Source organism: Mesitornis unicolor, unplaced genomic scaffold (genome assembly GCF_000695765.1).
Source record: "Mesitornis unicolor isolate BGI_N332 unplaced genomic scaffold, ASM69576v1 scaffold7482, whole genome shotgun sequence".
In the NCBI taxonomy this organism is placed as follows: Eukaryota; Metazoa; Chordata; class Aves; order Mesitornithiformes; family Mesitornithidae; genus Mesitornis; species Mesitornis unicolor.
In genome coordinates this window covers 9,948-33,528 of record NW_010168495.1, presented here as the reverse complement: position 1 = coordinate 33,528, position 23,581 = coordinate 9,948, and the positions used below count along the sequence as shown (strand labels likewise).

Below are 23,581 nucleotides of genomic sequence, written 5' to 3'. Positions count from 1 at the left end.
TCTTTCCCTGATAGGAGTTGGCCTCATGGAGGTTGTCATGGAGCCTGATATGTGCTGTGGGGAAGAAGCAGCTGCGGCAGTCAGAGAGCTTCAGCTCATCCTTCAAACACTTGGGAGCAGCCAGGCAGTCATGGCAGGTACAGAAAGGGGAAGGGCACGTTCCCTTGTCACCAGTAATTCGTTGTGTTCGCAGGAGTTTTGCAGTTTCTGGTTGTTTTGCTTTGTGGTTGCTTATAATGCATAGCCTTTTCTAGCTGTTTTACAGTTTTCAGAGCCTGTCCTAATGTCTTCTGTGCTTCAGGAGTCCTTATAGGCCTGCCTTCCTCTGCAGAGATTGGCAGTGCTAGATTTTATGTTGCCTCACACAGTAATTTTGCAGGAAGGAATGTCTCCAGGGTTTTTGTGGTGTTTCCCCCCATCTGTCCTCACCTTGCTTGCCACAGCACTTCAGCACAGAAGAGCTGTAGTAAGGCTTAGTTGTAGAATATGGAAGTTATGGGACGAAGTAGTTGGAGCATGGACCATCTTGTAACTTGGGTGTCAGGTCTCAGCTAGTCATAAAATGGATGCAGGCAGTAAATTTGTGCTGGTGTCATGGGCGAGATGGAATAAACAGTGCACAGCACATATGGGTGCTGGGGTTAATTTAAGAACTACTGAGATTGTGGCTTTGACCCTAGTTGATCATTTCGTACACTTGCTCTGTTCCTCCCTTCCCTCCAGTGTTACATTCACTGGGTCTCCACTTCTCTTCCCCACTTGTCTGGGGAGGTGGGCCAGAAAATTGTGTTGGTTTATGGTGTGCAGGAGCCTTGCAGCTACCAGTCTCAAGTGCTAGAGGCCAAGGTCCCTAGGCATCCCCTAGCATTTGTCTCCATGCATGTCTCTGATCTTCAGGATCCTCCCTCACCTCCAGGATCTCTCTAGCCAAAATCACTGCTACCTTTCTGAGACTGCTTCCTCTTTTGGGAACCCCTGTTTTTAGCACCAGCTCTTCTTTTTGGAACCCTAAGGCCCTAATTTTCCCAGTAGGTGATATGCAAAAGCACAGCATGTGATCAGCCTCCTAACTGGTGATCCTGTCTTATGTCTCTCTATTAACTGGAAGATTCATTTTTTGCTTAGTCCTAATGTTATAAAAATTTACACCCGGCCCATGGTTACAGCTAGCAAATAGCAGGCTTCTGCTTGAGAGTTTAAAAGTACAGTTTTGGGCATTCATCACCTCTGTACATACACCCAATTATCAGCTGCCTATTAGTTTTCACAATGTAAGTTATATTTTTGCCCGTGACAGCTGGCTTTGCTGATCTGGCAACAATTTCAGGCCATAGTATAAGTGGACGTATCTCCTAGAGAGCTGAGTCAGTGGTCCATGTATCACTGAATAAATGGGATCCAATAAATGTTGGCTAGTGATGCAAATCTAATTTAATGTAGGGGAAGATTATAATTGCTAGACTTTATGTATGTCTCTGAATCCTTTCTCTCGCTAGTGTTACATATGTCAGATGGGGCAGGGTAGTTAATATTAAGCAGCCAGTTCACATGCTTCTTCAGTGGCCTTCGTGGACACACACGCATTTATCGCTACTGAGTTTGGCCCGAAGATTGCCATTGGAATTGCACCATGATATCTTTTATTGCAGTGAGATTTCTGACTTTAGAGGAGAATTCCAGTGTTGGGAATACTTTTGTTGCAGTATAGCTGGCTTTAAAAGTATTTGGATTCTTTTTCAAGGTGGTGTTTTTAAGGGCTTTCTCCTGTGACTTTCCCTCATTACTTTCTTTCAAATGAGAACTTTACATTCTCATATTTTGCCTTCATTCCACTTGTGTGTTCAGTGAAGAAAAGTGCCCAGTTTTATCAGGTGTTATTTCATTAACAACAAACAGATTAAAAGGTGATTGTATTGCAAAGTGAAAGGAAAAGAAGTTGGGCTTAAACTGGGCTTGATAAAAGCTTTTTTAAGAACATTTGGGGCTTGGTTCTCCTTTCACTTACGCCCGATTAGCTTCATTGCCATGTCACGTTGATGCCTACATCCAAGTAGAGGCAGGTCCTACGACTCAAAATGAAGCAAGGGCAGGACAAGACTATTACTTTTTTGGAACAAGTACTCATTTCACCCCAGAGAGGGAGCACATGCAAAACACTTCTCTTTCAAGAGATGTCGGGCCATTCCAGCACCTTTGTCCTTCATTTGCATGTCTGGCAGGCCTCTATGAAGGAAATTAGTGCACTATCATCCAGCCTGCTTTTACAAAGTGTACCAAGGCCTCGCTAGTCAGTTTACATCTACTGACCAGAATGGGTTCTGAAGCTGTGGATGCCTTCACAGGTTTAACTCTTAGCTGCTTTGTGCTCTCTTTATTAGTACTACTGTATCTAAACAGTAAGGAGTTGTTTCTTTTTATCTATATTTGATTTTTTTAAAAAAAGAAGCCTACAGATGTTCACTGTGCAATATGGGGAAAATTATGTTTGTTTATAATAGACCCTCTCCAGTTTGTTTATTCCCACCAGTTGAATAACTCTGGCAGGCCTTTTCTTCTCAGAAGGGCTGTTTGTAGAGGGGCAAAACTTAGAAAGCTACAATTACAAGTTACTTGTGGTTGAGTCATTAAAGATCTCTAAGGACATGAATCCATTTTGGACTAAAAGCGCAGGATGCTTTTACGTGTAACTTTGTATTCAGTTTCAGTTTTTGGCAGCCAGGGAAATTGGGGGTGGGAGTGGAGATTGTGAAGATTGCAGTTTCTTGAAAGAGAGGAAGAAAATTACAGAAAAATCCACCACTTCTCACATTTTTGTCCTTGAGCTGTACATTTCCAAGAACACCTTAGTAAATCTGTTCAACATAACTGTGAGTTCTTGTGTTCCATGCTAGGGTAGTAAATAGCCATCAAATTGTAATTCCAAAAGGTATTTTTATGCTACTTTCAGAGAAATGGAGGCTCACAATCCACCACTTTAGATTACTTGTCTAATTCTGCTCTTTTTTTAAGAACTGTGCATCAGAAGTGTTTTTCACTTGCATGGCTTAGAGCATCTGCCCTGTGCTGGACCACGCAGTTTTGTCTGAGAGGGATTATGAGCAATAATTTAAAAAAAAAAAGTATTCTCAGAAAAGTTTGGATGGTTCGAGGCTGTGGCTTGAGATGGAATCACAATCAGAAAGCTGTGATGAAGTGGTTGTTAGTCCTTTCTGAGCATATGGAAATCTGCTATTAATGCTCTGCACATAACATGCAGTTTATTAATGCTTGCCAAGGATTTTACTCTAGTTTACAGGGCAGACTATTCTGTTGATAAAATTTCCTTTCACAGAGGGTCAGCTGAGAGTGGATGCCAACGTTTCTGTGCATCACCCTGGAGAGCCTTATGGAGTGAGGACTGAAGTGAAGAATATCAATAGCATACGATTCCTGGCCAAAGCAGTAGGTAAATGATGGTTGCTTCATTATAAAAGCATTGTAGATATTTTATGTGGTCTATCATGTACTGAATGCAGTAATTGGCCTTAAATACCCTGACTAGCTTCACCTGGGTGCCCTTGCCCATGGGTCCAGGAGTCCCATTTAAGCTCAGACTGGGGCCTTCGGACTTTGCTTGAGCTGTGTTACAGGTGTCCAGTTTTCAGTCCTGTCTTTTGATGGACCTTGGACCTGTTCTGTAGTCTTGTTCCCAGTCCTGTCTCTGGACTTACCTCCTGCTGCTGCTGACTGAACTCCCTGGGTGTGCCCTGGACCCAGCTCATCCCTCATCTTGGCTGAAACTCTCAGTGTACCCTGTTTATAGCCTGTGCCTCTGCCCACACACTTCAGACCAGTGGGACTGTGCCAGATTGTGAGGGCACTGCCTGTGCTGTGGTCACCCTCAGCTCCTGGCTTGTCCCTGCTCTTACTGCTCCCTGACAGGATAAATCTTAGTATGGGTTTCTCTGTGAATAACAGCCAAGTTAGTCTGCAGTTTTCTTGCAGAGGTAACCCGCTGCCTGCAAGAATAAAGCAGATGATTCAATGCCTAGCACGTTTAGTACTGAAATATGTCAGCAGTAGTTTTGTGTCCTCCATTGTAGATGATTGCTTTCCACCGAGTACGGTAGGTGGTGTATGTGAAGTTCAGATGCAGCTTGGGTATGAGCAAGAAAGGATGATTATTACATCTCCAAAAGAAAACTCAACTGGGTGATTGGAAGGTCACTAGGAATGTATAGCTTGGCTGCTGTGCCTGGGAGAAAATGTTTTCTATTTAAAGGGAATGAAAGAAGGTGAAGAAAACACACAAAGAAAGAAACAGTGCTGGAGAAGGAGACAGTGACTGATAATTCTGCCTGTAAATACTGCTGTTGATTTCATTAAGGTTAAAACAACAAACTATTCCTTTAGTGCACAGCAGTGAAAGATTAAATAGTGGAGTGCACAAAAGCTAATAGTGCAGTATAACAAGCTTACTCTTTTTTCTTTTGTTCCTGTCAGACTATGAAATACAAAGGCAAATTGAAGAACTTGAAAATGGAGGAACAATTCTGAATGAAACAAGAGCCTTTGATTCCAAGCTTGGGTGAGTTTTTATTTTGGTGGAATATCAGGAATAGCAGCTTTAGAGTGCCACGGATACCTGGGGGCATGAGCAGGAGAGGTAACACAGTATTGCTCAACTTCTAGCTTCTGAAGCTAACGTTCACAATCAGTCTCCTCACAGGTAGTAATATATTCTTAAGATTGAAGCTTTTTCACAACAGATTGTGTGCTACATCAAGCAGTGTCTGTGTGAAAATGACTGCCCTCTTACATACACACATTCTCTGAAATGGCTTTAAGAAGTTTTCCCCAGCTTTGTGAGGCAAAGTGTTTTGTTTTGTGTTGTTGCCATAAGACTAATTCTGTGGGGTACCTCTTACCACATCTTACTTGTTTTGTTTTTATTTTAGGTGCACGATACCAATGAGAGACAAAGAAGGAAAACAGGACTATCGGTATTTTATTTTTTTAATAAAGTTAACATTTCAAGAAGTGAGAATTTATTCTGTTTCTGAAGTGTAGTCAGTGTAATGAGCACCGTGAGTGTGTATTGGAAGTTTACCTTCCACTGGAAGAGGAAGAGACCTGTCAAAATTAGTGCTAGTCTGAGCAGTTCAGATCTAGAACTAGTGTCTCTTCTTTGCTAAAACCCATAGACCTTTCCCAGAAAGTAGGATGGGAGTGCCTTACCTCAAAGCAGGGAAGTTGAAGGTTTACTTTATGGCCAGTACAAGTGTACTTACAATACCTGACCATACAAAGTAAGAATATTCTGAGATAAGCATTGTTCCCACTTTAAGTAAATACTGAGGGAAATTATTTTCAGATAGCAGGCCCCTGCCTCTCCATGCTTAAAGTCTGTGATCGTAGATCACAATCACTGTTTGAAAATCCCAACTACTATTGAAAGGTGTCAGCATTCATAGGCAGGTTTCTACCTTAAGATCTTTGTAGACCTAATGAAGATGTTACCTTGCTAAGTACTTCTTTCCTTTCACCAGTGTGAGATGACAGCCATCAAATCATAAACAGCCACCCAAGAAGGGTTTAGCCAGAAGGTGAAGGGACAAGGCAGAGGTCCTGTTGGGAAGCAGTGGTGCTGGGAACAAGTGCTGGGGCAACGCTGCAAAGCTGCTTAGTGCCCTAGCGCAGGAGGCAGTCACAGTGGTGTCTGGATGGGATGGAGAATAGGGATGCAGCTCAGTGATCACTCTGTGAATTCCCTAGTGTGATAGGGGCTGGCATGAGGTTTATTTAACAAGACTAAATTGAACAAATGCAAAAGAAAATTTGTTCAAACATAGGCAAAACTGGTGACTCCAAGATATTTCAAATAGAGCAGAAAGTTTATTACTAGTGCTAAGAATATGATCAGTATTAAACTGTGGGGTTTTTTTCAGATTTTTGTAACTTACTGCTGCACATTATACATTAAACTTAAAATCTATGTTTAGGCAGATTTGAAATAGAAATTATTATAGTAAATGTAGAGGGTGCCCAATGTCCTTTCTTCTGATAGTTTTGAACCCCACATTTGATCATGTAAGAGAAGTTTCTGCTTCAATCGCAGTTATTGGAGTGGTTTGAATTGGCCTTGTCTTTAAAGGAGCCTTTTGTTCTGTGATGGCACCCTGCTGAGCACAGTAACTTTGCTTTTAGCACAGCATGAGATTGCATCAAGAATTTTGAAGTTAATCTGGAAAAGGTTACAACCTGCCCACATCACTCCTGGCAGTTGGCTGTCAATCTGGGGTTTTCCCTGCCAATCCACTCCCATTTGTGTCCAGATCCACAATTCATGCTTGATGCCAAAAGGAATGGGTTGTTTCCATCTCTATTTTTATTGGGTTTATTGGGGCTTTTTAATTATTATTTTGGGTACAGATGTGTTTTAATTACCTTTTTTCTGTAATCAGCTCTTTGACCATTAGTGGCAAATACTCAAAGGAATCAAATAAAGTCTCTGCAGCAGTCCAGGGGCTGGTCTCTTATTACTTAACAGTGATATCCCAAGGCATGGATTTTTCATATTTTGCTTAGTTGAAATAGTAATACAACTTCCGGTAAGTATAAACATGTGATATAAATTTTATTCCTTGTTGTTTAGCATCTGACTGAAAATACTTATAAAGGAGTTTTTCTTCATTTTTAATAGGTTCATGCCGGAGCCAAACCTTCCTCCATTGATTCTGTACGATGCGAAATCTTTGCCAGCTAATATGAACCATCAGCAAGTGGTAAATATTGATTGGATTCATGAGACACTTCCTGACCTCCCCAGTGTGAAGAGAGCAAAGCTTGTTGAACAGTATGGGATTCTTCCTGAGCACAGCTTCACCTTAGTGGTAGGTCTATTGATCAAGTGCTAAAATAAGCCTGGAAACATCGAAGTTGCGCTGTTTTTGAAAAGATTTACAGCTGTCATATTAACCAGCTGTCAGTTCTCATGGACATTTCTCATTTGGAAATATGTCCAATGCATACTGTGTGCCTTGGAGACATACACAGAGTGGTGGGGAAAAGAAAGAGTACACAGTGAGCTTGTTTCTCATGCAAGGTGCAGTCAAATAACTATTATTTAATATTGATCTTATCTGTCTACACATGGGTGCACCCGTGACTGACTGCAACAGATATACTTTTTGCTGATAAACCCACGTCTGCAAGTGCCTGCTCTTGTCTTTGGGTCTGGTACAAGGCTGGGAATGTTGACAGTACTTAACAAATTAATAGACATGTTTTCTTCACTGCAGAATCACAGAATCACAGAATCACTCGGTTGGAAAAGACCTCCGAGATCATCACGTCCAACCGCTCCTGTCTACCCCCTAAACCATATCCCTAAGTACCTCATCTACCCGCTCTTTAAATACATCCAGGAATGGTGACTCCACCACCTCCCTGGGCAGCCTGTTCCAGCTTCTGACGACCCTCTCAGTAAAGAACTTCCTCCTTATCTCTAACCTGAACCTCCCTTGGCACAGCTTGGTGCCGTTTCCCCTTGTTCTGTCCTCCAGCAGCTGGGAGAAGAGACCAGCACCAACCTCTCTATAACCTCCCTTTAGGCAGTTGTAGGTGGTGATGAGGTCTCCCCTCAGCCTTCTCTTCTCCAGGCTAAACAAGCCCAGTTCCCTCAGCTGCTCCTCATAAGGCTTGTTCTCCAGACCCCTCACCATCCTTGTGGCTCTTCTCTGAACACGCTCCAGAAGCAAAACCTAAGGTTTAAATCTTTCAGCTTCACATGCCTGTTGATCTAGCTTCCACATTATTTTGAAAAAGACCCAGACTTATTCTTAGGTAAGTACTCCAAACGGCTGAACAACGTCAACTTTGACCTCAACATGCAGTTTGTCAGGGGTAGGTTCAGAAGAGGAGATGAGAAAGAAAAGGATATGGCAAATGTGGATATAAATAAGGAAATGACAGCAAAAGCTCATAGCTTCCAAAATTATTCTAAAGGACTTTGAGCTTCTTAAACACAAACTGCATCATCTGAGTTAGCCACCAATAACTCTGTGGGGGGGTTAGCAAACCTCCCCAGTATTAGACATTGCACATAGCCAGCTAAGCTAGGGCAGTGTCCTGCTTTGGTTATCTCTGTGATTAGTGGAGACAGAAGGAAAAGGACTTCTTTAGAGTAAGATTCAGAGCAGAACCGTAAATACTTTAAATTATCCTCTGGAGGAGTTCCTTTCCTTTGACTATAAATGGAGGGAGAGCAGCGCACATAACTACCTAATATCCCTCCTTTGTGTGTCTGTAATTTAATACACTTCTACAGAAGCTGATTCTACAGAAAATAAAAGAGATTCTTTCTTCTGAAGAAAGCTGTTAGGAAAACTGCTTTTGTGGTAGTGTGCCATTTTAGTGAGTTGCAGATCTTTTACTGTTTGGTGGGCAGGTGAGTCATAAGTCTCATCATCATTGAGAGGTGCCAGTAGTTCTTACCTTTCTGTTTCATTGTATAAGCTGCAAAACGTGATTTTACAGCCAATATTCCTGTCCATGCATTTTTTTCACATCAGCATATTTCTTGTGTATTAAAATAAACAGAGCTTAGAAGAGTAGATAGGTCCTGAACCTTTTTTCTGACTTTTTTTTCTTCTTCTCCCTCACTGTGGGGGTTCACCCTGGCCAGCTGCAAAGCATCACCACTGCTTCCTCATTTCTTGTGCCAGAGGGACAGAGAAGAGAGTGGGAAGAGCAAAAGTGAGAAGACTCATGGTTTGAGATAAAGACAAATGAGTGTTAAGAGGAAGAGGAAAACCCCAAAGTGATGCAAATGCAGTCACTCACTACCTCCCACAAGTAGACTGATGTGTGGCCAGTGTCCAACCAATAACAATTATACCTCCCCCAAAATCCCTATCCTTCAGTTGTCCTTGCTGAGCAGGGTGTTTTGTGGCATGGAGCATACCCTTGGTCAGTTGGGCTTAGCTGTTCTGGTTGTGTCCCATCCCAGCCTCGTGCCCACCCTCAGCCTGCTTGCTGTGGAGGGCAGAGTGGGAAAAAGGCAAAGTCCTGCTCAGTAGTAGCCAAAACACTGGTGTGTTGTCAGCACGGCTTTAGTCACAGATCCAAAACACAGGCACCCTGCGGGCTGCTCTTATGAAAATAAACTCCATCCCAACCAGGCCCAGTTCACCCACTCAAGTGGACTGGCATCCACCCACTTGTTGAGCACTTCAGTTTTGCTGCTGTTGATGGCTTCTGCTGGGTGCTTTCTGTCGTCTCTATCAACAAGCCCTGTGTATTTGCCTCATCAACTTCCCTTTCTCTCCAGCTGTTCTCTGAAATCCACTATTGCCTTTGCTTGTTCCCTTTAAACTTTTTGGTTTTTTTCTTCCTTTTTGCAACGTAGAAGACAATTAATGAGCTCCAAGCTGAAATCTGGGATTCAGCTGGTGATAAGATAATGCATCCATTTGAATGCATGAAGCGAACGCGGTCGTCATTGCGGGTCCTCTTTTATTGTGCATTAGAATGTCAGCATGTATACTCGCCATAAAAGTTGCTTGCCTGTTCACTGGGAGACCAGTTAACCTTAATTCATCTGAAAACACTCTGTCTGCTGCTGTGGTGCGCGTACAGCAGAAGTTGCAGAAGTTTGCTGATAGGGCCAGATACACAAATCTAACGAGCGTTCTCACAGGTTAAAGCGCCCAGGAGTGCTCATTAAATAAATGGCAGTAGTAGAGGGATGGCTCTAAAATGCAAAATCTCTGTTCTGCGCCCACTTGTTAGAGAAAACATTACACGTCAAAGTTATAATAAAACAATACCGTACTTCAGCATGCAAGTTAGTTTCTGAGCTTACTTCGTGAGCTTTGTTCTTACATGCAACAGCTACCTGTACAGGATACATTCTCTATCCTGCAGGATTGAGAATCTGGGGCTCCTTCATTGCCTAATCACGAGATGTACTGAAATGGAAGAAGAGCCTTACCTATTAATATCTTTATATCTGGAATTGCTTAAGTGTAAACTGCTGCATTTTTGACAGTTTTGCATAAATTGGAAAAATAAATTAAGGTTCTGATTTTCTGCATGCAGAACCCTTCTTATTCCTAAAGATAAAAGTATTCAAGCCACGTAGACTCTCTGGTATTTGGGTACTCAATTTCTGCATGCACTTTCTACTTTGCTGTGTAAACTGGTAGGCTGGCAAATACTTCAGTCAAGAATGATCTCTGACAACTTTTCCAGTTATGGTATTATTATATTTTTGTCTTGCTTCCTATTGAGTCAAAAAAAGAACATGTATTGGCATAGACGTGGATGTGATGTTTTGTTTTCAAAATGCCTGATGAAGTCTGGGGTGGTCCAACCAAATAGATCAGTTGTCACAGTACAGCATTAGAAAAAAAACAGTCTGGTCACAGAATCACAGAATCGCTCGGTTGGAAAAGACCTCCGAGATCATCGTGTCCAACCGCTCCTGTCTACTACCCCCTAAACCATATCCCTAAGTACCTCGTCTACCCGCTCTTTAAATACATCCAGGGATGGTGACTCCACCACCTCCCTGGGCAGCCTGTTCCAGCCTCTGACGACCCTCTCAGTAAAGAACTTCCTCCATATCTCTAACCTGAACCTCCCTTGGCACAGCTTGGTGCCATTTCCCCTTGTTCTATCCTCCATCACCTGGGAGAAGAGACCAGCACCCACCTCTCTACAACCTCCCTTAGGTAGTTGTAGGTGGTGATGAGGTCTCCCCTCAGCCTTTTCTTCTCCAGGCTCTTCTCTTCTCCACTTCCTTTCTCATCTGAATTCCAAGTCTTCCAGTACATTTGCTGTCCCCTGCTTACTCAGATGAAAGTGGCAGCTCCACTTGGGCTTTGATTATTGCTTTGGTGGAACAATTGCATGGGTGAATCCTTCAACCAGCCAGAAGTGGGATGCGGGAGAAGCTGGTTTTGACCATTTTACTTGTGACAATCCATTCTCATAACTGGTGGTGTGCAGGTGACTTTATGCTTACTTTTAGACCGTAGATTATTGTATAAGATGCTGTAAAAAATGTTTGAACGGTCCTTGACTGCTCTGCTTGTAGGCTGGATTTTCTGGTTGGTTTTTTTCCCTGACAATCTTGCACATTGTTGCAGCAGTTGTTACCTCGCAGTTGGTTATTGTGGAAACTGTGGTGGTGAGAATGGGAATAAGAAAGCAGAAAATGACATTTTATTTGGTAACATTGATGTAGTTTTCTTCTTCAGGTCTTTAAGAAACATTATTGGTCTTTAAAAGCATAAGTTTGTGTTACAGACCCAGTGTCTAAAGATTGTCCCATGGTATTTTGTCAAATAATGTACTGTTTTACACTTGTTTTAAAAGCACCTGGAATCACTCCACTATCTCAGTACTGTTAAATTATCTTTTAAACCATGTTTAAGAGAGAAATGTACATCTGGTTGAAATACCTGGTGTGTCAGATTTCATGCCAGTGAGACTCTAATGTCAAAGTTACAGCATATTTGGTGTGTAACGGGAGCACTGAGTGGGCCTGGATCACAAACACAGTGCTGCAATTCCAGGTTTCTGGTTTTCCTTCTGTCAAGATTAAAATAGGTTATTCAGAAATAAGAGAGAGCAGTCAGTTTGTGTTCTGTAAACCAGCACGTTGGAGCATGCAGGGCTTTTCGGCTCAGCTCTATCGCAAGGGACAGGTGTGTGGTTGGGAGCTGGAGTGAATGTGGCATGAAGAAAGTTGACCAAATTGCGGAACAAATTGAAGTCAGTATCTAGAAATTGAATCTAATCAAGTTATGCCTGCTTTTTTTTTTCTAATATGGCAAGAAAATAAGGAAAACGTTTCATTTCTGTCAGTCATTTTGATGTTTTGACATTCTGCTGTATTCATTTCAGTCTAGCATTGCTGGGTTTTCCCACTCTTTGGCTACAGAAAATGACATTCACTTCAAAAAACCTAAAACGAAATGCAAAGGAATTTTGGGGAATATGTCTGTTTTTATGTGCACAAGTAGTGAGCGTGGGGTTTGGTACCTGGCAGCGTATGGAAGTCTGGCTCTGGGTATTCCTGGGCTTTGCTGCCTGGAAATGATCTGATTAAAAGGTGCAGGCTGGGTATCACAGAATCACACAATATTAGGAGTTGGAAGGGACCTCGAAAGCTCATCCAGTCCAACCCCTGCCAGAGCAGGATCACCAGACCAGGTCACACAGGAACACGTCTGGGCGGGTTTTGAATGTCTGCAGAGAAGGAGACTCCACAACCTCTCTGGGCAGCCTGGGCCATGCTCTGTAACCCTCACAGTAAAGAAGTTTTTCCTCATATTCAGATTGAGCCTCCTATGCTCCAGCTTGCACCCATTGCCCCTTGTCCTGTCATTGGCTGTCACTGAGAAGAGCCTGGCTCCTTCCTCCTGACACTCGCCCTTTCCAAATTGATAAACATGAATGAGGTCACCCCTCAGTCTCCTCTTCTCCAAGCTAAAGAGACCCAGCTCCCTCAGCCGCTCCTCATAAGGAAGATGCTCCACTCATCAGTATCTCTGTCCTTGAATCTCAAAGTTGTGGAGCCTTCAGCCACGTGGCATCTGCAGACGTTGTCTTGCTGTGTGTAACGCTGGGGCTGGAGCTGCTCTGTGTGCTGTGTTTGTGAGACCTTCTGCAGCCTGCATTTACACGTGCTTGCTTTTGCCTGCCTAAATGGACCAGGTGTTTCTGTGGAAGGGAACCTACTGTTTAAATCATCAGTGTTTGTTTGCGCTAATGATTCCTGAGGTGAATTAGAAGGAGTACAGTATTTAGTAATGCGTCATTTTAGTAATTCCACTTAATGCACACGCAGTTTTTAATCAAGTTTAGTGTACATTTGTAATCATGTCATTCCCTGTTTTTTTTAAGCCAGATTTGTTCCTTGTAGTCTATTTAGCCTTACATTTTACATTATTTGATTACAGAGTGAGTGCTAGTTAAATTTGTAAGAGCACTGGAAAAGAAGGGAATTGTGTCTGTGTGTATTAAATAGATAAATAGGGGGAGATACAAGATTTACCTTGGTTCACAAAACACTCCAGTGGCTTTCCTAGGCTGCGAACTTGGTTTCTTTGCTCATGGTCTCAAGGTAAAGGGGCTGGGTCCGATTTTCATCCCACCAGTTTTACAACACAGCAGCCATTAATCTGAGTACGTTTTGTTCTGTTTCCCAGAGCAGTAGTCTGCAGTCTGCTCAAGAGCCACACGTCATTACCAATGAAAAATGTAGTATCTGGAGCTGTTGGAAGCTTGTGTTGTGAAAGTTTTGAGGAGGAAAGTGTAAAATTCTGTACTGCTATGGTGATAAATTGCCTTTAAAAACAAGGGCGAATGGGACTGTTCTCACAGGATGTGTTTGAGTGGAAAAGACAGGCTCTGGTTTAGTGTGTACCTGCACTCTCTCTGCTCAGAACTCTTCAGAGAGCTGGCTGCAGTCAGTGTGCTTGGAAAATGCTTTTGCTGTGATGACAGTGTACTTAGAATAGCTCCTTGGCTGTCTCTGAGCCGTTGCCTCTCACAGCTTCTGAGCGCCCGCTTGTCCTCCTGTGCAATTACGCCCCGCACCGCGCAAGTCCAGCGGCGCGCTGGGCTTGGATCCCTCCTTGAAATGCAGGAGCTGCCACATGGTATCTCCTCAGCCCTCAGCAGACCTAATGAGTGCTGCACTACAGTTAAAGAGCCATCAGCGCCCTGATGACACACAGCACAGCGCTCAACAGCCTGTGCAGGGTCTGCTCTTCTAAAAACAATCTCAGATTTCAGATAGGCTATAAATTGAATCCCCTACTGTCATACCTCCTGAGCATTTAGGGTGCTGTGGAAAAGCTTACATAGCTTCTCTGGAAAAAACTAGAAAAATAAACCTTGCTTCATAGCGTGACCTTTCCATGTCATTGAAGGGTGAATGAGAGCTAAACTTCAGTCCAAAATAAACAGAAGTGATTGCAAGATTGAGAGTGAAATGTCTGTAGACAGTTTCAAGAAAAATCTCTTCTTGCTAAAAGGTAGCATGACAGCCTGTTGGATGGGAGCATTATATTTTCTAGCATTATACATATTTAAAACACATAAGGAGATGAGAAAGCTTCTCCCCAAATGCTAATTTTAGGGAGGGGTTAAGAAAAAATGATCACTCCCGTATTGGAATTTCCATTGAAGCAGCCAGGCTGGCAGGTAAGCCATATGTACCTCTTCTAGACATAACATAGTTTGTTTGCTGATATGTTAATAAAATTACTCCAGAGTCTTGTGACTTTACAATAAATTCACAAAACCAAGTTTATTGTAGGATTAAGTATTTATACTCCAAATGTAATTGTATAATTAATCATGTTTGCACTCTGGTATCGTTTTGATGGATTTAACTTCTCTTAAACAGAATGAAGATGGATTAACAGAATTCTTTGAAGATGTGGTAAAGCAGACGCAGATGAACCCAAAGAAGGTGATCGGCTGGGTTCTGAAGGACACACTCAGCTATTTGAAACAACGCTCCCTTGCAGTAAAGGACAGGTCAGGCCTCTTCATTCCTGCAGTGGTGAAACAGAAGTGATCCTTTTCTCATGTACCACGAGTAGTGTCGCGTCACTGCAGTGCTCCCTTCTGCTTTAGTTGTTATCTGTGAAGTTTGCTACCCTGGGCAGTACCAGGGCACAGGCCTTGGCGCTGTCTTGCTGAATGGAGTTAACCAAACACCACGCAGAGAAGAGGACCGTGTGGTTAAGAGTAGTAATCAGAATCTTCCGTCCTTGGAGTATGACAGTGGTAAGGCATAGTCAGACAATCGACACCAAAGTTGAATATAGTGTATCATGATGAAAAATACCAGCCTGTCATGCTAAACCGCGTCAACTTCAGGCAAGCAACAGTAGCCTAGACACATTACTTCAGCTTACTCTCTGAGGTGACTTCTGCTCTCTTTCTCCCTAGCCCAGTCAGTTCCTTTGTCCTGGCTGACCTTCTGAACCTTCTAGAAAAAAAAGCAATTTCTTCTACAGCAGCTAAGCAGGTGAGTACCCTTTTGGTTTTACTGTACTTGGAATCTGTGGCTGCTCACTCCATTCCCGTAGCAATTCTATAATCAGAGTGTACCGCTACATCAGTTGCTTTGAAAGGAAATTATGTAGTGTTGATGAAGGATAAATTTTGTATCTACTATATACATATAATAGATGAAAGCACCTCATGTGTATATAGTCCTGCAGATACGTCTGCACATCAGGTGTTAGACACAAGCCAAATAGTGGATTTAAGCAATGTGAACTGAAGTCAGTTAAATAAATCTTGCTTAGTTAAATAAATCCTGCTTCTGAACTAGATCTTGGTTTCACAGTTAAACCTGAGGGAAAGGTCAGGGGCAGCTGCTCTGTGAGTTGCAGTTAAGCTGAGAGTATCAGTTACTACAGGTACTAAGGGACAGTGAGGTCTGCATTCCCAAGGATTAGCATGTGGAAAAGGATAGAATTCACCTGAGTGTAGCCACAAAGAGTTCTGCTCTGGTGGACCCCTGAGTCAAAAGGGGAGAGGTCTGGTCTTACTTTTATCCTTGCTGCTTTGAACAAGTGCTGTCGTGGATGTCTCAGGCAAGTATGGGTGGTAAAGGCAGTTTACCCCTCTTTCTAAATGTCATCTTGCTTAGGACAGTCTGAAAAATCAGCTCTTGATGATTTGTATCTAAAATTGGGAACTACTTACGATGGGTGCAGTGACTGCTGTGTGTCTGCAGACAAAATTTGTAGGTTTTTTGTGATACAGAATCTGTTCACCTCAAATTCTTGCATTTATGTGGAATGCGTTGTCTTTTCAGACGAAATAGTATTCTCCAGATAAGTGCATTAGATGAGTGCTTCTTCTCGGGTGGTCATCAGTGAAACTGTTAACGAAGAGACTTGCCTTGCCTTGTCTGCTTTCAAGCTTTTAACACTCCAAAATACACAGGGCAGGTTTTCATCTTTCTAGCACACACTGATTTAGTCCAAATACAACTTTGCAATAGCACTGAGGTCAGTTCGCTTTTTGCATTATTATAAACCAAGTGTAACTGCTGCAGGTGTGGCTCTTTACCCTGCTTGGAGACACTTCAACCTCCCGGTCTGCAGTCTTTGAGGGGTGAGAGGGTGGGTTTTGGAGGTGCTTGTGGTTCTTACTTAAGTTGGTCTTGTTGTTGGTCTGCTTCCCTGAATAGCCAGCTGCGTACGACAGGCATCATGAATAAGGATTTAAGTGCCCGCCTTCAGGCATGTGTATTTGGAAATTTTGGATTGGAAAAGTAAAAGCTTCAGAAAGGCGATAAAGTATTAATAGGAAAAGCGTTGGAATGCAGAGCGGTTGCGTGCCTGCGGGGCCGTGGCACAGCCATCAGTCTGGTGTCTGCCTTTGAAAGGGAAGCTCCAGAACTCCAGCCCTAACTTCCCTGAGGAGGCAGAGACAGGGAACTAATGCTCTTCTACCCGAGTTTTTGGCCTTGTGATATATTGGTGTGCCAGCACTTCTGACAGGTCAGGGAATGTCAGGAATTTCAGAGATGCTTTTCTTGTTTAATTACCAACTCCTTGTAAGGCGCGTGTTGTCCTCTGTGCTCTGAAAGTGGACGCAGAGAAATAACAGCACTGTTTGCCATCACTGAGTGATGCTATCAAACTGCAGAAACCCTGCCACATTTAGACAAGTATTTTGGTTGCCTGGATGTCAGAAGAATAACAAATGTTTATAACAATTCTCAGCAGTAGGCAGAGATACTGGATGGCCCGAGGGCAGAAAGGGCTATATATACACAACAGCAGATGAATTGCAGCGCTTGGGGTGGGGAAGAATGAACTGCAGCCGCAGAGACAGATCCAGCGAGGAAGGCTTGCAAGGGTTTGACGGGGTGAGCGCGCAGACATGCGTACGCATACGTGCTCGCTGCGGGAAGCTGTTAACCGCTTAAATTTTTTAAGAGGTTTTGTGTTCGGTCTCTGCTGTATAAGGCACGAAAACAGACAGATAAAAGCTGCAAGCACTGATTATAGACACAGAGCATTGTATGGGAGGATGCACACGCCAAGGAAAGGGCACCGTGTGTGTACATAATTACCACTTAGGTAATTACAGAGCTCACGCCCAACTTGCCATCAAATGCAGCATCCTCCTCCACAGGTCTCTGAAGCGGTTTCAGGCTGGCATGCCTGTGTGAAGGGGAGCGCAGGGCCGCGGGTGAGCCTGTCCTGTACCAGGGGACCTGTGCGGGACACGCAGTGGCCCACCTCAGAGGCACTGTTTTGAAGTCCACGGTGGGAGGCGCCAGTGCTGCTCATCCAGGGCCAAATCCAGTCCAAGGGGGAGCGTGGCCGAGGTGGGGCCTGGGTCCTTGTTTGCAGGGCTGGCGCTGAGGGGCCTGCCTCGGAGTCATGGCCTTGTGGGACGAGGCCAGTTCCTGAGCTGGGGAGGCAGAAACTTGCCCTTGCAGCTGAGAGCCGTGCTGGAACAACGCCACGTGGACACCCGTGTCACACACCCTTCGGGATCTGTAGCAGAGTATGGAGCAGAGCAGACCCCACGTCTCATTTGCCTCTACGGTTGCACAGGTCACCCACATAGGAATAACTTCAACAGGCTCACTTGGCACCCCTGCGTTAAAGTAGATAGCAGGGAAATGAGTACAGTATACAAACCTAACCAGCACCATCTGCTTTGACAATTACGGCTACACCATCTGGAGGACTGGACCCAGCCTGCCCCTCGCTTTTGTCAAAAAGGCTGAGGGACAGCAGCCAGGCAGTGCAGCTTTCCATCACTGGGACGGAGAGGTGCCCGCAGGACGGACTGGAGCGGCACCGCCGGCTGCTTCCCTCCCACCCTTGGCAGCGGGTGGCTGCAGATAGGGTTTCCAGTTGGAGAGCTCTCAGGCACGGCAGTCAGCTGGCACGTTTGCCACCCGCAAAATGTTTGATATGATGCCCGTGGCAGCCAGACCCGTAAGTCCTGATTAATTCGTCTTGACCAATGGTTTGCTGCTAGGCCTGTGCAGGTAAAGGCAGCAGAACATCATTAAAACCTAATCACGCTCAGGCGAGAATCAATAGTCGAAACTACTGAGATTTCTGTAATGGAAATGAGGCCTGAGATTCTCTTTTTGGCTCTGGAGACTTCATAATTTGATCCTCCTGTTCCTGTGCAGGCAGTTTGTGTAAATGAGTTGAAATCATTTTTTAAACTGCTTTCTTTGGATTCGCACTCCTTGCCAAGTGGAAAAACACATTTTTAAAAGTGCATCTTTGACAGGTCTTGGCCACATCTCTTTCTGCTTGCCGACATACCTGTAAACAAGCAAGGGCCTTGATAACATTGTTACTCTTCCAGCTAAGCTGAGATGCTGGTTACCAAATTGAAAAGTACACACGGTGCAGATGTCACCGCGAAAATCTGGTGCCTTCAAGGTTTCGAATGGGCGAGCTGGTCTCAGTGCCAGGAGATGTTTGGCACAGGAGCAGCAGGGAATCGGAGCTGGATCTGTGGCTGTCAAGCTGTCCTGCCCTGATCTAAGTCAGCCTGATGTATGAGTTGCTCCTGGGTAACTCTGCCATGGTCGGCTGCTTAGATTTTGTTTGTTGCAGATTTTCCCCTTCTGCAGCCCATGGCATCCAGCTTGAATACATACAGTCCTAAAAACCACATCTGCCTTTTTCCAGAAGAGTGCTATGGCTTATCCACTGTCCAGCCCCTGATTTATGCAGCACTCCAGACTCTCCAGGGTGTTTTGCTACAGGCTGTGCTGTTTGTGAAGAGGACAGAGCCCCTTCTGAGGGGTGATGCACCCTCCTGGTGCCCTGGGAGGCCCTGAGGACAGAGAGCTTCCTGCCTGGTCCCTCAGGGGATGAGCAGGAGCGGGCTGCGTGGGGTAGCAATGGGGTCAAACAAACAAAAAAAGCTGAGCAGCTGCAGACAGGTTGATTCTCCGTTGGATGCATTTGTTTCTGGGGGTGTTTCAGATACCACTGGCATGATAATTTTTAAGTACTGCACTAGAAGGCAGATCTGGTAGAAGTCATCGTATCCTGCACTGATTGATTTAGTTATAAACAGCTGAAAGCTTTACTTACAGCAGTTGTAACTCCAGCGGCTTATCAGTAACTTTAATGATGTGGTCTGCCTTTAACCCTCTCACAGGAGAAAACCAGGACAGAGCCGCCACAATGCAGCTGTGTGTCACTGCCCACTCTCGGGGTCTCCAGCAGAGTGATACGATCCCATAAAAAGCTTTGGGGTACTGCTGGCAAACAAATCTCCTCTTGCAGGAATTGTGTCAATGTGTGGTCCTTAAATACCTGTTGTGGTTACAAAATTGTTTAAGTGAAGGTCTTTTGTACCAGGAAATTCTTCATGCTGAAGAAAATTGCTGGGGTAGTTACAGTACCATCCCACAGGCTTCGTTTTTCCTGAGTTGTCTTGCTGCCCTGTTAATTACTTAACTTACAGTTTAAATGCCTCTTCTCATCTCCCCATCCCGGCCTCTTCTTCATCCTACACTGAGTGTTTAATGCTGAGGTTGTAACATGACATCCATTTCCGTATTGGTACACAGCAGTGGCCCAAACACACAATTATACCTTCAGCTCAGGATGAAGCACAAGCAGTGGTTTTAATAAGGGTTTTCTTTCCCTCCTCCCACAGCTCTGAAATAAGAGCAAAGGGAATACAGAAAATGACTGCCCAAGGAAATTGGTTTTTTACAAATGTTCTCTCAAGTTTATTCCAGGGTGAGAGCTACAGCCTAGGAAAACTCACTGGCATTAACAGGGAGTTATTCCAGAGGCCTGGGTTCGCCCAGCATTACAGTACTTGGAGGTGATGCATAGGTGGGCTGCAGCTGCTGCATCCGTTCTGCTCGGCCTCATTTTTCTTCTGCTTTGTCATACGAACCCTCATTACAGCTCGCTGATGAGGGCTGGTAATGGGATGAGTTACCAGGACTGGCCGTGGTACAGCAGTCAGCTAATGGCCAGTTCCCAGGCACAGCCATTGCTCATGGAAATGCATTTTGTCACTGCTCCCATTCAGTTCTTGTGAATAACGTGAAACGAGCGCTACTGGAGGAGCAGCCTTGCTGTCAGTGGCAGCCTCTGCCGTGGGCCCCCCTCTCCCAGCGAGGTACATGGGGGCTGCGCCAGGAAAACCTCTTGGAAGAGGCACCATCGCTGACAGTGGTGAACCGTTAACCTGCACTCGTGCAGTGCGTGAAAACGCTCAGTCTTATTTCAGGATGCAGAAGAAGAGCAGGGTACAGGAGCTCTTTCAGCGAGGCGCAGGATTCAGTTGTGGGTTTGTTCACGTTTAGACAGCCTGCTCTTGCTTTAACTAAAACCTGGCTGCTTGGATCAGTAGCTGAAACACCGCATGTAAACAACGTTGATGTGTCACGACACTGACCTTTGCTGCTCGCTGTGGTTTTCAGGTGCTCGCGGAATTGTGGAAGGGAGAAGGGAAGACTCCTCTGGAAATTGTCAGAGAGAAGAAACTGGAACCGATACAGGAAAAAGAGCTCGAGCAGATCTGCCAGGCGGTGATCGATGGACATGAAGATGAGGTGATTATGGTGGTGCTGGGAAGCTTGTGCACTGTGGCGGTCTGTGGCACTGAAAAGGGGCTGAAAATGGCCTTTTTTTTATATCTTTTGATTGGCATTTGAGCTCTAGAGCCGGTATAAGAGCATTGAAGCTGCTGCTCAGACACTGTCAGGCTTTTCTTCTCCTTTCTTACTTTGCTAAGTGTTTTTTCGGAAATTGAAGCATACGCAAAACAGTCGGCAGAAGAAATTACCTTAGCTAATGCACTAAGGCACTCTGAGAGACCGTAAAGATTTAATACAGGAAAGCACAACTGGGGGGCCCTGCCCCCCCCAGCCGTACTGCCATGAACCTGAGCTGGCCACCCCACCTCTGAGCTCAGATTTATCTCATCTGGTGTGGGCAAACTGTGGTATGAGGGTTAAACTGCTCTGAAGCTGGAGATTGAAGTTCCCTGCCAGTGAGGCATATATTAGTTATGGAATTAGAGACTGCATCCTTCTTGATCATGAAGGAGAGGGGTGGGAAGGGATCTTGACAAAGTCTAAACTCTGCTTTCTAAAAGGCAAAATGAAAACAAGTGCTTATATCTTCTCTGGAGTGAAAATGTAAAAGCAGAAGTGAACAGCTTACTTGTAATATAAACATTGTCTAGGTACATTTGCCATTTGGAAAAAACCCCATTAACATCTTTTGAGAACAATACCGCCCACCCCAGCTCTCATTGGGGGATGCTAACAGCTCTGCGAGAGCTTTTGATAAAGAAAATGGGCTTGCAGTAGGTCGGCGTGACCTCCATCAGCCTGACTCATTTGCACAGCCTGATAAAAGTGCTGCTGCATTTTCAGGCTGGAACGGGAGCACAAGTGTGGATAGAAAGAACATTACAACTGATTGGGAAGTGCAGGAGCCGAAGGTCCGTAACTGCACTCCCATTTCAATAATAATGCTTTCTCCGAGAACGTAATTCCCGTCTGTTTTCCGCTCTTTTCAGTCAGGCCCAGTGCAGCAGAATGGCCTCACTTCCCTGTTTTTTCCAGGTGATCTTTGGCTAAGGCAAAGCTGCCTCAAAGGCCTCTAATTCAGTGCTTTAAATTGCTGCGAGAGCTCACCTTACCAAACAGTTAGCAGAGTACTTGATTGGGGGAGGAAATGTACCTTAACGTTCTTTGAACTGAATTAAGGTACAAACAGGTGCTCAAGCCAACACGGAGCACTTGGTGGAAGTGCAGTGTCTGGATTGTGCTGCATCCTGCCCCGTATAGGTCATCAGTAGCAGATCAGGAGTAACGGGTCCTTTCCATTTGGTGGAAGTGCAGTGTCTGGATTGTGCTGCGTCCTGCCCCGTATAGGTCATCGGTAGCAGATCAGGAGTAACGAGTCCTTTCCACATTGTGACGCTTCAGAGGTTTTAGACTGCCAGTAATTCGGATACCATCATGAGCAGCAGTATTTGCATTTGTGCTTGGTCTTGGCACAGTGATGGTTCATATGTTTGCAGTCCTCCCCTTAATATCTGTAAATACGAGATCCTGTTGAATCGAAGCTGTCATGTTTTGCCCTAGCATCTCCTTCAGCAATGCCCAGAAGGGAAATGTCCAATGCTTTTTTTAGTGTCTTTGCAATCTTTCAACGTGACCATTGCTATTTTGCAGGCGCTCGTGCATTGCACACAAGATGTTTGATAGGAGGCCGTATTTTGGGTCAGTTAATTAATTGCTGTGTTGCAAAGGATTCCTGGCTTAAAGGAGCTGACACGCTGGTACAAAAACACCCATGTCTGTGCGTGAAGGACCACACAGATGCTACAAATATTAGCAAAAAAGCAGTCAGTCACATTTTTCTGGCTCTTCTCCAGGAAGTTGCTGTTCAAGTTGTAGACACTGTTAAAATGCAAAAGTGCTTTCTGACTTTTCCAATAAGAGGAGATCTTTCTATTAGTTGCAAGGCGCTGCTGCTGTAGGGACTTCTTGTTGTCTCATGGGAGCAGAGCAGGAGCTTATTGCAAAGCTGAAGGCAGTTCTTATAAATAACATCTTAGCCCAAAATACAGCATTCTACCACAAGGGTCCAAAGGACAAAAATATTCAGACCATGGCTGTGAATGAGTGAAGATGTCCAGGTTTACTGTAGCAAGGGTGTCTTGTTTTTTCTTTAAAGGTGCTGGAGATAAAAGCAGGCACCCTGAAAGTTCTCAATAAGTTGATCGGCCTGGTACAAAGAGAGACGCAAGGACGATCCAACCCTGTGCTGGTGAAGCAGTTGCTGGAGAAGAAGCTGTTAAAGTAGCTACAAGAATAACACATGCAAGTGTCTACAGAAGCCCTGTGCTCCGTTCTGCCTGGGTCACTGCAAATAAACTTTGGTGCCTCCTCGCGTATCCCCAGGACAAGTGGTGATACTTTGAGCCATGTTGCAGCCCAGCCTTCCCTGGATGCATCAGATGAGCAGAAGAACAGAGGAGATGGCACCGTTTGCTTCTCCCTCACTTCAGTGCAGCATTTGGAAATGTGATTTCCACGCGGTCGTGGGAAACGAGGTCCCAGAGGTGTCTGTGAGTATGCAGAGCTGCAGCAGTGTTGGTTGGTTTTGTAATAAAGTGAGTGTAAACTCGGCTTTTCTAGCTGCCTTTTTGTGAGGAGGGAAAGTCACAGATCCTGAATGCAAAGTCTGGTGGTGCAGGCTAACAACTCACTGTAAGTTAGTGTGAGCTCACCAGTAACAGCGATTAAAACACCTCGCGGTAATTAAGATGACCACATGTGCCTCCATGCCTACCAGAAGAGACAAAAACATCCAGTGCTGTCATTCCTCCTGGTTTCTGAGGGATGAGGACAGGATGAAGTTGGTAGCTGCTGAAGTGCCCGAGGCTAATGCCTCAAACAGATACAAGTGCCTGCATCTAAGGATCAGTGTCAAATTTTGCTTGCCTTCTCCTTGTTACGTACCCAAACATCTGCTTTGCCTACTCACAGCGCTTCTGCTTCTGAAGAGTCCCCATGGATGCACAC

General features: G+C 44.6%; 1 protein-coding gene across 1 annotated transcript in view; it reads left to right on the top strand.

Annotated features, from left to right (window-relative positions):
- The window catches only part of GATB (glutamyl-tRNA(Gln) amidotransferase, subunit B), a 42,815-nt gene extending 19,956 nt beyond the window's left edge, over nucleotides 1–22,859 (top strand). Inside the window, exons 5-13 of the mRNA XM_010179036.1 lie at nucleotides 15–137; nucleotides 3,332–3,445; nucleotides 4,483–4,567; nucleotides 4,938–4,982; nucleotides 6,683–6,872; nucleotides 14,405–14,538; nucleotides 14,956–15,034; nucleotides 20,459–20,590; nucleotides 22,731–22,859. Of these exons, the coding sequence (XP_010177338.1) occupies nucleotides 15–137; nucleotides 3,332–3,445; nucleotides 4,483–4,567; nucleotides 4,938–4,982; nucleotides 6,683–6,872; nucleotides 14,405–14,538; nucleotides 14,956–15,034; nucleotides 20,459–20,590; nucleotides 22,731–22,859 (1,031 nt within the window). The remainder of the gene's footprint in view (nucleotides 1–14; nucleotides 138–3,331; nucleotides 3,446–4,482; nucleotides 4,568–4,937; nucleotides 4,983–6,682; nucleotides 6,873–14,404; nucleotides 14,539–14,955; nucleotides 15,035–20,458; nucleotides 20,591–22,730) is intronic.
- The last annotated feature ends 722 nt before the right edge of the window (nucleotides 22,860–23,581 follow it).